General features: G+C 45.8%; 1 protein-coding gene and 1 non-coding gene across 2 annotated transcripts in view; one reads left to right on the plus strand and one right to left on the minus strand.

The window, feature by feature from the left end:
• The window catches only part of LOC124775927, a 131,154-nt gene that overhangs the window by 45,144 nt on the left and 73,282 nt on the right, over positions 1-12,728 (plus strand). Inside the window, exon 4 of the mRNA XM_047250772.1 lies at positions 12,309-12,475. Coding sequence (XP_047106728.1) covers positions 12,309-12,475 — 167 coding nt within the window. The remainder of the gene's footprint in view (positions 1-12,308; positions 12,476-12,728) is intronic.
• Positions 2,906-2,980, minus strand: Trnat-ugu. Its single transcript has one exon. It is a non-coding gene; the product is annotated as a tRNA-Thr (tRNA).

The raw sequence follows: 12,728 nt of genomic DNA on the forward strand, positions 1-12,728 counted from the left end.
CACGTTGGGTGGCACGGGATACATGCGAACGTGCATTGTCCTGTTGGAACAGCAAGTTCCCTTGCCGGTCTAGGAATGGTAGAACGATGGGTTCGATGACGGTTTGGATGTACCGTGCACTATTCAGTGTCCCCTCGACGATCACCAGTGGTGTACGGCCAGTGTAGGAGATCGCTCCCCACACCATGATGCCGGGTGTTGGCCCTGTGTGCCTCGGTCGTATGCAGTCCTGATTGTGGCGCTCACCTGCACGGCGCCAAACACGCATACGACCATCATTGGCACCAAGGCAGAAGCGACTCTCATCGCTGAAGACGACACGTCTCCATTCGTCCCTCCATTCACGCCTGTCGCGACACCACTGGGGGTGAGCTGCACGATGTTGGGGCGTGAGCGGAAGACGGCCTAACGGTGTGCGGGACCGTAGCCCAGCTTCATGGAGACGGTTGCGAATGGTCCTCGCCGATACCCCAGGAGCAACAGTGTCCCTAATTTGCTGGGAAGTGGCGGTCCGATCCCCTACGGCACTGCGTAGGATCCTATCGTCTTGGCGTGCATCCATGCGTCGCTGCGGTCCGGTCCCAGATCGACGGGCACGTGCACCTTCCGCCGACCACTGGCGACAACATCGATGTACTGTGGAGACCTCACGCCCCACGTGTTGAGCAATTCGGCGGTACGTCCACCCGGCCTCCCGCATGCCCACTATACGCCCTCGCTCAAAGTCCGTCAACTGCACATACGGTTCACGTCCACGCTGTCGCGGCATGCTACCAGTGTTAAAGACTGCGATGGAGCTCCGTATGCCACGGCAAACTGGCTGACACTGACGGCGGCGGTGCACAAATGCTGTGCAGCTAGCGCCATTCGACGGCCAACACCGCGGTTTCTGGTGTGTCCGCTGTGCCGTGCGTGTGATCATTGCTTGTACAGCCCTCTCGCAGTGTCCGGAGCAAGTATGGTGGGTCTGACACACCGGTGTCAATGTGTTCTTTTTTCCATTTCCAGGAGTGTATTTTCACATTTCACTCACAAGCTCCAGTTTCTCAAGCATGAGATCGAAAAGTAGTAGTACGAAATGTTTATATAAATTTGGAATCATCATATTCTTCCATATAATTTCTCGATGTCCCCTTGTTTTCTCCTTTCCCGTTCTGAAAAATCATCTTGTCATCACTAATTTCGAAACTATTCCTGCCATCGTCAAAACTCATTCTCAGTTAACTTGTCTAATCCTGCGAGAGTCACAGGTTCACTTATCCCGCATTTATTCTCCGGTTAGACGTTATCATGTGTTCGTACAATGCGTTTTGCGCGCTATTCCGAGAATAGAACTTACAGCGACCGCTAACTGGGGAATGTGCAACTGGCATTGTAGCAATCTGGCGAAAATTTTCTTTCAAAATTTCATTTTCTTGGCTGTAACGAGAAGATAACGTGTAATCTTTCTTACCAGCTATTTCCACTCTGGTGCTCTGAATGTATGGATTTCGCTAATAATTATAACAACTCTGATTCTTTGCACACCAATCAACGACATAAACAGCGATTGGCATTCACTCGTTCGGGTTTGTTCGGCTCAGTTCCTATAGCCCCGTCCCCTTTTGTCTGCGGGAAAGTTTTTTATTTGTAGATCCGACCGGGATTCCCCTGCAGAGACATGACGTATACTATGCACACATTAAAAAATCAACTTATGATTCGTTCAAAAATAAACTTAGGATGTGTTCAAAATGCTCAAAAACCAACTGGGATGCGTTTCAGAATCAATGAGTAATCGACAGACCAACGTGCGCTGGGTGGTAAGGCACTTTGTGGAACAAGACTTTTTCTTTGGCCCCTGAAATTGCCGTCCGGGGCAGATACCTAGGTCCCCCCCCCCCCCCCCCCCATAGATCCGGGCCTTCCTGCTGCCTTAACTCTCTACACCTCCTGCGTGCGCTGGTGTGCGCAGACGGCCTTTTTTCCACACAGACGACATACGCTACCTGATCAGAAGTATCCGGACACAGATTACTGGACATTAATATGGCAGTGTGACCTTCGCCTGTACGACGGCTTGACTCAGCTGGGTCTCATTTTAGGGGTCCAAATTTTTGCCATTCCTCCTCAAGAGCCGAAACCTGAGAAGACAGTGTCCTGGACAACTGGGATCTGGAGCCAAGTCGACGTTCTGACTCATCCCAAAGTTGTTCCACTGGGTTCATGCCACGGCTCTGGGCAGGCCTGTCCATATCAGGATTAGTCGTGTCCACAAACCGTGCTTCACACATCACATAGAGTGCACTGTCATGCTGATGGAATCATCATCTCAGAATTGTTCCTCTACTGCACGCAGTACATAATGCTGTAAAATGTGTTCATACCTTTCTGACTTAGTTTGTTTAAAAGGAGTAAGGGACAACACCCCAACCATGAGAAACACACCACCTCCTCTGTAATTCACTGCAGCACTACACGTGACGTGAGGCAACGTTCTTCAGATGTACGCCAATCCAAAACCCTTCCATCGGATTGTCATAGCACGACCTATAACTCCAAATCACTCGTTTCCAGTCATCTGCTGCCCAGTGGCGTCGCCCTTCACACCACTTCAGTTGTCGCTCATCTCTGTATACAGAAATGTATTGCTCATTAGCAGCTACTCCACCATTGTACCCCATTCTTTTTAACTCCCTATGTACAGTCATTGTACAAGGTGTACTGATGTGCTTGGTCTTGGTTTAGCTGTAGTTCTTCCTCCGCCTTTCCACTTCACCAGCAGTCTGGCAGCATCAGAAGAACTGAAGTGTCTCTGATGGATTTGTTACTCAGGCGACATCCAATGAGCAAAATTACAATTAAACAAATACCATTAGCTGCTGACAGGCGTTGATATAGATCAACGGGGACAGTTGAACATGTATGCCCCGACCGTGACTCGAACCCGGGATCTCCTGCTTACAAGGCAGACGCCCTATCCATCTGAGCCACCGAGAGCACAGAGGATAGTGCGACTGCAAGGACTTGCCGCCTGTACGCTCCCCGTGAGACCCACATTCTCTACTTATAGTCTACACACTACATTCGTAGTGTCCCTGCCATTATACACATTACTCTCGACAGACAATCTACCGAGTCCCGTAAGAGTTCAGGCAATTCCACACTGAAGGAGGTCACCAGCCGGTTAGCCTTAACGATATGAAAATGGCATCTGTTCTTTCGGACATGCCATCTTCATATCTAATGAGTAGTCCACGTTCGAAGTCACTGAGCTCTCCAGTCTTACCTGTTCTGCTGTTACTGCATCTCTATTGACAACACGATTACCCCCCCCCCCCCCGCCCCCACCCCCCCTCCCCGACTCATTTTACGCTGACGTCTCTCGTAACACCTAGTGGCTGTGCATCACTTAGGTCTGTTCGGATACATTTTATCAGATAGTTTTCTCATTTGGCGCCCTCACCCCATTTGCCCTACTACCTCAGACATTACTCTCTTTTCCTTGGACTTTTGCTAACATCTGTAAAAATGTTTCAATCTAGTGATTTCGGGAAAATTATATTCCCACTTCAGATGTAGAAATTTACAAGGGAGGAAATATGGTGTAAGTGCAGTATGAACGGAACTACGACGGCTCTTCTTTCCGGGCAGTCAGACCGTCGCTAGTTTACGCTTTACGGCACGCTTCCCGTTCGCACCACTGCGTCACGTCCGCCTGTTCCACAGTGCAGTCTGGCGTTCAGGGCATGCGACCACCTCGCAGCTGACTGCGTGAGTTTCTCTTTCTATTGATCGATTTCAGTGCTTTCAATTTTTGCTCGGTTTTTCACTCGCGTAGTTTGATATCCCCACACGTTTCGTTTCCCTCTCCTGATTCCCTCTTTTCTAAATTGACTAATTTGACCACACTTGCTCGATTATGCCCATAAGCCAACTACCATCGGTAGTTACTTTTTTACAATTCCATATATACTACACGGACTTAAACTATATTTCGTCCCATGATTACAAAATATGTATACACCATGAGATGGAAATATTATTTTCCCGAAATCGGTCGTGTTTATCATAAAACATCACAACTGAAGCGGATAGTTTCAGTCTTAGTATGCAGCTAAGTTGCGGATGTGCTGCAAACAAAATCCTATGCTAGTCATCGTCGAAATGATTAATATTTTTTTCTTTTACGAGTAAAATGAGTTCCTCTGTAATAGAAATGAATTCTTGACTCTTATTCGACAGCTAAATATTTAAAAAAAATCGTTACCATTTGAGGTAATTCCTAAGATCTTTTAACGGCTTTTAGTGAAAGCGAAAAGAACTAGTCTCTTCGTATTTTTCTAGCTTCAATAAAAATATGTCTATTGAATTGGATGGAAAGAACTACCATATAAAATTTCTGTTACTTTTTTAGTTTCGTAATGGACCTTTTTAATCCTATAACTTACAAACGGTTTCACTCGGCATCGGCAAATGTGCAACAGAAATACAAAAACATATCATTATCTGCGTAAAGGACTGGGCCTTTTGATCCATTCCCTCTCCTTCAAAATCGGTAAAGCCATCTTTTAATTGGTCTACCTAAAGTTTTTTTACCTCTTGGTTTACATTGTTTCAAGCATTCTTGCATCTGGCGTAAGGTTCATGTGTTCTTTCCGTCTTAGCTGATGTTGTTTTACTGTGACTATTAAGTTTAACATATTCAGTTCTGCTCGAATTTCGCGATTTCTCTTTTAATCTAAGTATATTCAGCCATGTATCTAAGGATGTTCACTCCCTATGCTCCTATTCTCTTTTAATCTCTTTTTATCTAAGTATATTCAGCCATGTATCTAAGGATGTTCACTCCCTATGCTCCTATTCTCTTTTAATCTCTCTTATTAAGGGCACAGCTTTCACATCCACAGAGAAGTGCTGGTACAGCCATAACAATATAGAGCTTCACTAGAGTATCAACGTTCTGCGTATAGTTCCTCGTAAATACTGAAACAGGTAACTTATTTTGTATTTCACTATTTGTCCGATATCTAACACTGGAACTCAAATATTTAAAGATATTCACATACTCTACGACCTACTTGTCGATTTCGATATCAACTCGCTTAGGCTGGTGTCCTAAAAACGCTCTTGGTCATCAACAAAAAACTGTGTGCTAACATTGACATAGTTTTGAAACGTTCTGTTGGCAGTAACAAAGTTTTGTTACATCGTCGATATCCATATTAAGAAGAGTGGGTGAAAGGGAACTCTCCTGTTTAGCTGTTTGGCCTGTTTCACCCATATTATGTCTGTTGTCTGATATTTTTATTTGTATTTTGTTATTGATATATGAACTCTGTACAGCTCTCTTAAAACGAGACGCCGTCCCTCTGTTTTCTTAAAATTTTCCACAGTTCGTTCCGGTTTATTTCGTCAAGCCCCTTTGTTTAGTCAATGAAGGTGAGAAAAGTCGGGAAATGGAATTCAGGGTAAAATTTTCTGGCACATTAAAACCATGTGCCGGACCGAGACCCGAACTCGAGATCCATGCATTTTCGCGGACAGTGCTCTACTGACTGACATTCGTTCAGGGAAAGTCGAAATGAATACTTTTATGTAGAACACTTTTGGCCTATCAAGCCGGGAAACAATCTCATAATGGCCTACAAAAGCCACCCAAGTGCATGCGCGCTGAGTGAGGTTTTTAATATCCTTTCGGCCTCTTATGCCACCGCATTTCGTTAACATCAGTAAGTTAACCTTCCCTGTGAAAGACTTTTCAGCAAGCTGTGCAAAAACAGATTATCGTTACCAGTTCAATCTAAATTTAGCCCTTGCAAGCACAGTTCTCTTGTAGCAACAAGGCCAGAGAAACAATGTGATTTAATTGTTAATTTGAAGCTTTCAAAATTCACAAAACTATGGAGTAAAATTTACACAATCGTCAATTTTACATTTCGTAAGTGGAACAATAAAAGGTTTTTGATACCCAAGGGCCATTTTAGCCCATATTTCTTGCGGCACGCGTGCGCTGTGACTTAGGCTGCTTTTGTATTACAAGTTGGGTTTGTTTTTCCTGCTTGATAGTCTTGCATATAATTTTTCGTGTCGACTTCTTCTACACCTCTGTGATACGTTGCAGACAGTTACCGCTTCACGCTACATATGCCCACTACCTGCAGTCGGTCACTCGATCCACTACACTTATTTTATAAGGGTCCAGTTGAGCTGTGCTCGAGTCTGTGAGCAAATGCCGCTGAAGTGATAAATATCGCAGCCGTGGACTCGGACTTGTTTTCTTGACCACTCCTAACTCTTCGTTCATTATCTGCAAAAAGTATTGCACCAGCGGGGAACGAGCTGGAGTTGTTCAGAAGTCAAGAGCCATTCGGCTCGGTAACCCCGGAGACAGCGTTTGCGTCATATGTTAAGCGCCCTATGCGTAAATATGTAAGAGTAGGCGCTGCAAGACTAAAAAGGAGCAACAAATAACACACACATACGAGCTCGTAAGTGTTAATCTTAAAAATATTACCTCTCCATAAACCACAGTTCACATTCGACTGCCACTTTATCGCAGTCACTGCAACCCAGTGCAGTTGATATGAGCCATGATTAAAGGTTAAGTTGCCAGGAATAATAAAATAAAAATTACGCAACAGTCGGTTTTCTCACTAGCAAAGAAAAACTACCTCTGCAGACTGGAAGAAAGCCATTAGTCATTTACAGCTTTTTTAGCATTTATTTCAGCAGATGAACTGATCATGTCATTCAACAAAGACAGTAACAGTGTCGCCTTCAAACGTCTGTGTTAGCGACGAGCGAAATGCCAGTTCAGGTTTTTTTCCCCATTGTCAGCACAAAGTAGATGCTCAAGCTGTTTCAGAAAAGTGACTGTGCGGTTCAAGTATGTGCATAGCAAAGTTTCGACTATTAATAAGAAGGCCGTTATCAGCATCTGATTCGGAATAAAGTTCATCTGAGGAACTTTAGTCTTTAACACACACAAGAAATCTGTCACTGTTTGAAAGTCTTTTTTTCTTCCAACCCTGTAAGACAAATTATCTCGAGTAACACGCACCAGTTTTTTATTTTGTTAAAAATAAGTAAAAAATGTGATCAGAACATGAAAAACAGGATAATTATAAATCTAGCGATTAGTTTCTCCTTATGAAACCAAACGATCTACCACTCGCCTTCTGACGTGAACGTAGCAATACAGTATACTTCCCACTTACATTATCTCTTGTGAGGTTTTGGGCGGATAAAAATATAGTGCACTCTTAAGATCTCATTCATAAAGTTACTTACCTAAATTTCAAACAAAGAATGTTTCTTGAATGTCGAAAATTCGGCAACTTTATCAGGAAATGCATTTTCGTAAACTCGCTGTGTATAATTTCAAAAATTGTTGCTGTATATAAAACTAAAATGAAAACGTATGGAACCTCTTTCAAAAGACTCTGATGTCAATACCTTTGTACACTGAGTAGTTCGTCAATTTGTGTAAGTTCAATGAGATGTAAAGCCTGTTTACACTCGAGCGACCGGAAGCGAACACAAACGAACGAGGATACGCAGATATTTTCCCAGTGCTCGCTACCATTCACTTGTACCTGTGAACGGAACAGAACACGAGGTAACGAGAATAGTGTGCCAACCTTAGGATTACTACGTTTTGCTGTTGTAGTACTAATAACCGTCACACATGTTTCACGCGATATTGCCCCGATTCAGATCTTTGGTTTTCAGCGACGATTATTTTGCACGTGAAACGCGCGGTTTTTTACGAAGCAAGCAAAATGGTATCGAAATGGTAACCACAGTGAAAACCAGAAACGTTTTATTTGTTAGGTACACCTTTCACCTACTTCTCTACATAGTCGCCACTTCAACTTCGAGTTTTGTCGTAGTGTTGTATCACCTTTCCAATATCCTCGTCATAGGAAGCAGCCGCCTGTGCTTTCAGCCAGTTATCTGCACTGGTCTGCAGCTCGTTGTCTGTGGAAAAATTTTGTCTTCATAGCCAGCGGTTCTTGGAAGCAGAGATGAGGCTCAGGGGGAGCCAATTACGGACTGTATTGTGGGTGATGAAACACTTCTCATCGGAAACGCTGCAGGAGCGTCTTCATTTCCCTAGCAAATTGCAGCAGAGAATTGGCATGAACAAGGAAATGCTCGACAGTTGTGTTATGTGGGCTGCATGACACAGGCGAAATCTCTAACCAGGCCCTCATACTTGGCGGGAGACACTATTCTGTACGCACCTTTACGTGCTCACTGTTCACTCAAAACTGAAAAGAGCGACGCGACACGATAGACGGGCAGACTAGAGACACTGCCCAACACATCTGTGCAAAGCTTTACCGGATTTTCTCAGTGGTTTCCATTTCGCGACCGATCGAAACTTACTTTCTGGATAATCCTCGTAGCTTAGGCAAAGAAGAATGTAGCTCTCTCTGTTTGTATGTGAGCGTGAAACTTGTGGAGGTAGTGAACTTAACACTGAACTGAAGCTCCAACCTTCCTTAGCGTTACTCCAAAACTTTGTACATATTTTAGGAGTCCCTAGATGAGGCGTCCTACGTGGGTGTAGAATATTCTAGTGGGGGTGCGGATGTGTGGCCCTGAAGTGCGCCGAAGCGCTAATGAGACATCATACAGTTAACGGTGCGAGTTTTACGGTCACTCTGTCTTGTGCACAGTGTAGCTTGCCAGCGCCCAGCAGGCAATCTGCTGGCACAGGCCTGGCTGGCGTTGTCTGCGTTCAGTGCCTCGGGCCTGTCGTATAGGGTGCGGTGACCGGCGCGTCTTGGCAGCCTATCGTATCTGTGGATATCTGTCGTAGCCTCGGCGTTCTCGTTAAGGGGGGTAGGATGTCAAACGGGCCGACTTGGAGCAGGAGAGACACCACAGGACATTTTATTTTCTACTGTCTATACTTTTACAAATAAATTCATAAAACTTTGTCAGCATGACCAGGAAGGATTCAAGATTCACACTCGTTGTCGGTGAAAGGGGCAGTGCACACGCGTTCGCATCCCCACCAACAGCTGCCGCCTGCCTGTCTTGGGTGCAGCCTGTTTGAACCTGAGATCACACAGCCCCTCTACACTTCAGGTGAAACGTCCCGCTTAACTCGTAGGGGAAGGTCAGATAGTATAAATTGTGGAAATGGGCTGTCAGTTACTCTCGAACATACAACTTTATTGTTTGATCAAATATTACAAGAGCCCAAAAAAATTTTTTAACACACAGCTTTAATCTTTGGGACTTAATCACCGGCTGAAAAGCACTTCAATTTAAAAACGCCTGAAGGCCAATAACTTAAAACGCAAGCATAATCAGAAATTTAAAAGGCAAGCCTTACCTTAAACAGTTCTTTAGTTAGGCTGAAGGCCTAACACTTAAAACTCCATAACATTAATTTGTTTTAAATGCCAAAGGCCTTGCGTGAAACAGTTCTTTAATTTAGGCTGAAGGCCTTAAGAGCAAACAACTCAAACTCAAAATCGGCTGAAGGCCCAAGACTTAAAATTAAACAACATTAAAATTTTTTAAATGTCAAAGGCTTAGTGACACAGTTCTTTAAACTAGTCTTAAGAGCAAACAACTCTAATTTTAAAAAATCGGCTAGAATCCATACAAGTACAAACAACAAGAACAAATTTTTAAAAAAATAGGGCAGTACATCCAGGGTCGGCCTGGAATTCAAACACTAACGTTCGCTTAGCTGAAACAGGCAGTGGGCCCAACCATTCTCAATCTGACGGCAACCCAACCGGCAGACAGTCAACGGACCAATGATCAAGATCAGTTCCGCTCCACACTTGCACCAAAACTCAAACGATGCTAACAGCAGGGACTGTGGAACAACAGCAAGAACGGATCACAGACAACCTATAAGTGGTGGACGACCCAAATACACGTCGTCTAATCAGACGACCGACCAAACGGCCAAGCAAGGTCGTTGCCACTCAAACGTGTGTGTCGGCAATCGTCGGGCGAGTGATAGCTGTCCTGTCCTTCCTCGCTACCCCACGCCAGCCGACCAATTCAGAGCCAGTGCGGCGACAACATTTAAATTAACTTATCAGTCACAGTCACATAAACTACACACAGTTTCACGAACACTTGCGCGACGAACTAGACGATGCTAACGGCAGTGACTGAGCAATAACGAGGACGAATCACGAGTCGGCACACACAGCCATAAGCGATCGCCGACCAAATACTCGTCGTCCGACAAGACAACCGACCGACGATCAAACAAGGTCGTCCCCAGTCAAAATATGTGTGTCGGCAATCATCGGCGAGTGAAGGCTATCCGCGACTCGCTGGCGCTGCATTCCCCACTGGTGCTACGACGCAAATGCGCCAACCGACCAGTTGCTACATATCAGCACGGAGACAGCACTAAAATAACTGGGCAGTCAACATCACAGGCTACACACAATTTCACAAACACTTGGACGAAGAACGCGACCAATGCTAAAAGCAGTGACTGTGCAATCACAAGGACGACCCACGCATTGAGACACACAGCGCCAACCTACAAGCGATCGGTGAACAAATACACATCGTCCGGTAAGAGGACCTACCGACGATCAACGAAGACCGTCCCCACTCAATCCATGTGTGCCGGCAACGGTCGGGCGAGTCATGGCTATCCGAACCTCCCTGCCGCTCCAACCCGACTGAACTTCGGCCGCGTACCAACAGTCCGACTGCCAGGTCCGAACACCAGTGCTGGCGCGTTCCAACTGACTTCATTGCCCGGTCCCAACTGCACTGCTGGCGCGTTCCAACTCGTTGGACGACACACGACGACCAGGAAGTAATAGCAGTCCAGCAAAGATAATACGGCAGGGCCTATATCGATAAGCGCTGCTGCTACCGCTCACGGGCAGGCAAGGCAGCAACTCAGTGAGACCAGTAATGAAAATTAACATAACGAGGCGGCAGTACGATAGAAACAGGGTGTTAAATAAGATATGGCACGAACACGAGCCACGCACGTCTCCTAAGGGTCTTCAAATTTAAAACTATCTCTGGAACGACACTAATTGTGAAGGACACAGCACCATTTAACAGCGCTAACAGTAAAGTTCAGCTTAACATCGACAGGTACTTTGAAATAGTCTTCATTTATTCCTTTTCCAGAAGCGCGCTCCACGTATCTCTGAGCACGACTTATACGATAGTTAATGATCCAGTTCTTGTAGGAGAGAATAGTTCCGAAGTGCAGTTTCACGGCAAAAATAGATTACAGTACGTTATATTGAAAGCCTCATCGAATAGTCTTTGCTTCCGATGGGTGAACGCAGTTTTGCTGTTAACTTATCAACCTGCTGCACACTCATTCAAAAATAACTAATGAATTACTTCTATCTTCTCTTAAATCGTTCGCAGCTCGTGGTCTTGCGGTTGCGTTCTCGCTTCCCGCGCACGGTGTCTCTGGTTAGATTCCCGGCGGGGTCAGGGATTTTTCTTGCCTCGAGATGACTGGGTGTTGTTGTGTCGTTTTCATCATCATCATTCATCACCACTTTGCCTTGCCTAGTACGTCGGTGCGGGTCTCCTGCATCGTCCCCTACGCTCTTCGGTGTATGGGACCTCAGCATTATGTCTTAAATCTCTAAATAGTGACGCGAATGCTCTTTTCCGTGGCCGTGAACTAACCAGTGGCTCAATCCAAAACCTGCTGTTGCGTTTCTTTATGTATTCATAAAGTAAATAAGCAAACTCTGCCTACGTTCATACTGGCTGGCATATAATGTAATACTGCCACGCCTTTATCGCTGCGATGTCGCAGTATGTGCACTGAAAAGATTTCTGACCTCACAGCGAGCACGTGCGACTGGTACTCGCTCGAGTGCATACAGTTGAACATGAGCGAGCACCAAGCGAGTGCTGTTCGCTGCCGGCCGGAGTAGCCGAACGGTTCTAGGCGCTACAGTCTGGAACCACGCGACTGCTACGGTCGCCGGTTCGAATCCTGCCTCGGGCATGGATGTGTGTGCTGTCCTTAGGTTAGTTAGGTTTAAGTTGTTCTAAGTTCTAGGGGACTGATGACCTCAGAAGTTAAGTCCCATAGTGCTCAGAGCCATTTTAACCATTTTTGCTGTTCGCTCGCGTTCCCTACCGTTTGCGCCTGACAAATTTCTCATTTGCTGATGTTCGTTGGCTTTTGTTCGCCCAAGTGTAGACCATAATTGACTTTACGCGTGCGTTGTGTGCGGGATGAGGCAGCTGCTCCGCTTCTCCGCATGCTCCTGTCGAAATGTCAATCCTGCAGGGTGCAGACGTCGGCTGCTTCCATCGCACGTTGCGTCGTGTGTCCGCAGGGTGACGAACGGGTGCATGCCGCTGCCGGCGTCCGGGCTGCGCGTGTTGGACAGCGAGGGCGGCGGTCCCGAGTTTGTGCGCGTCTCGTGCCCCGGCGAGCGCTGGCAGGACCTGCACGCCTTCGTGCCCCTAACCATGCCCGCCTACAACTGCTCCGCTGCTGACGGTCAGTTCCACACTGTCGCACTCAAAGCTTCCACTAACAGACCTCTTTTTTTCGCAGTGGATGAGATTAATTTATGCTTATTGTAATTAATGTCGTAATGCGCGTGAGAATGTAGAAAAAATTCCCCGCCATTTCATTCTCAAACGTGGGGAGGTATGGGACATACGGGGTGACTCGTAAGTACCTCCGGGTTTTCAGAGGGCGACTGCACAAAATCTAAAAGATATACAGAAAACAGATATTCATCGATGGG

This window comes from Schistocerca piceifrons, chromosome 2 (assembly GCF_021461385.2).
Source record: "Schistocerca piceifrons isolate TAMUIC-IGC-003096 chromosome 2, iqSchPice1.1, whole genome shotgun sequence".
NCBI lineage: Eukaryota > Metazoa > Arthropoda > Insecta > Orthoptera > Acrididae > Schistocerca > Schistocerca piceifrons.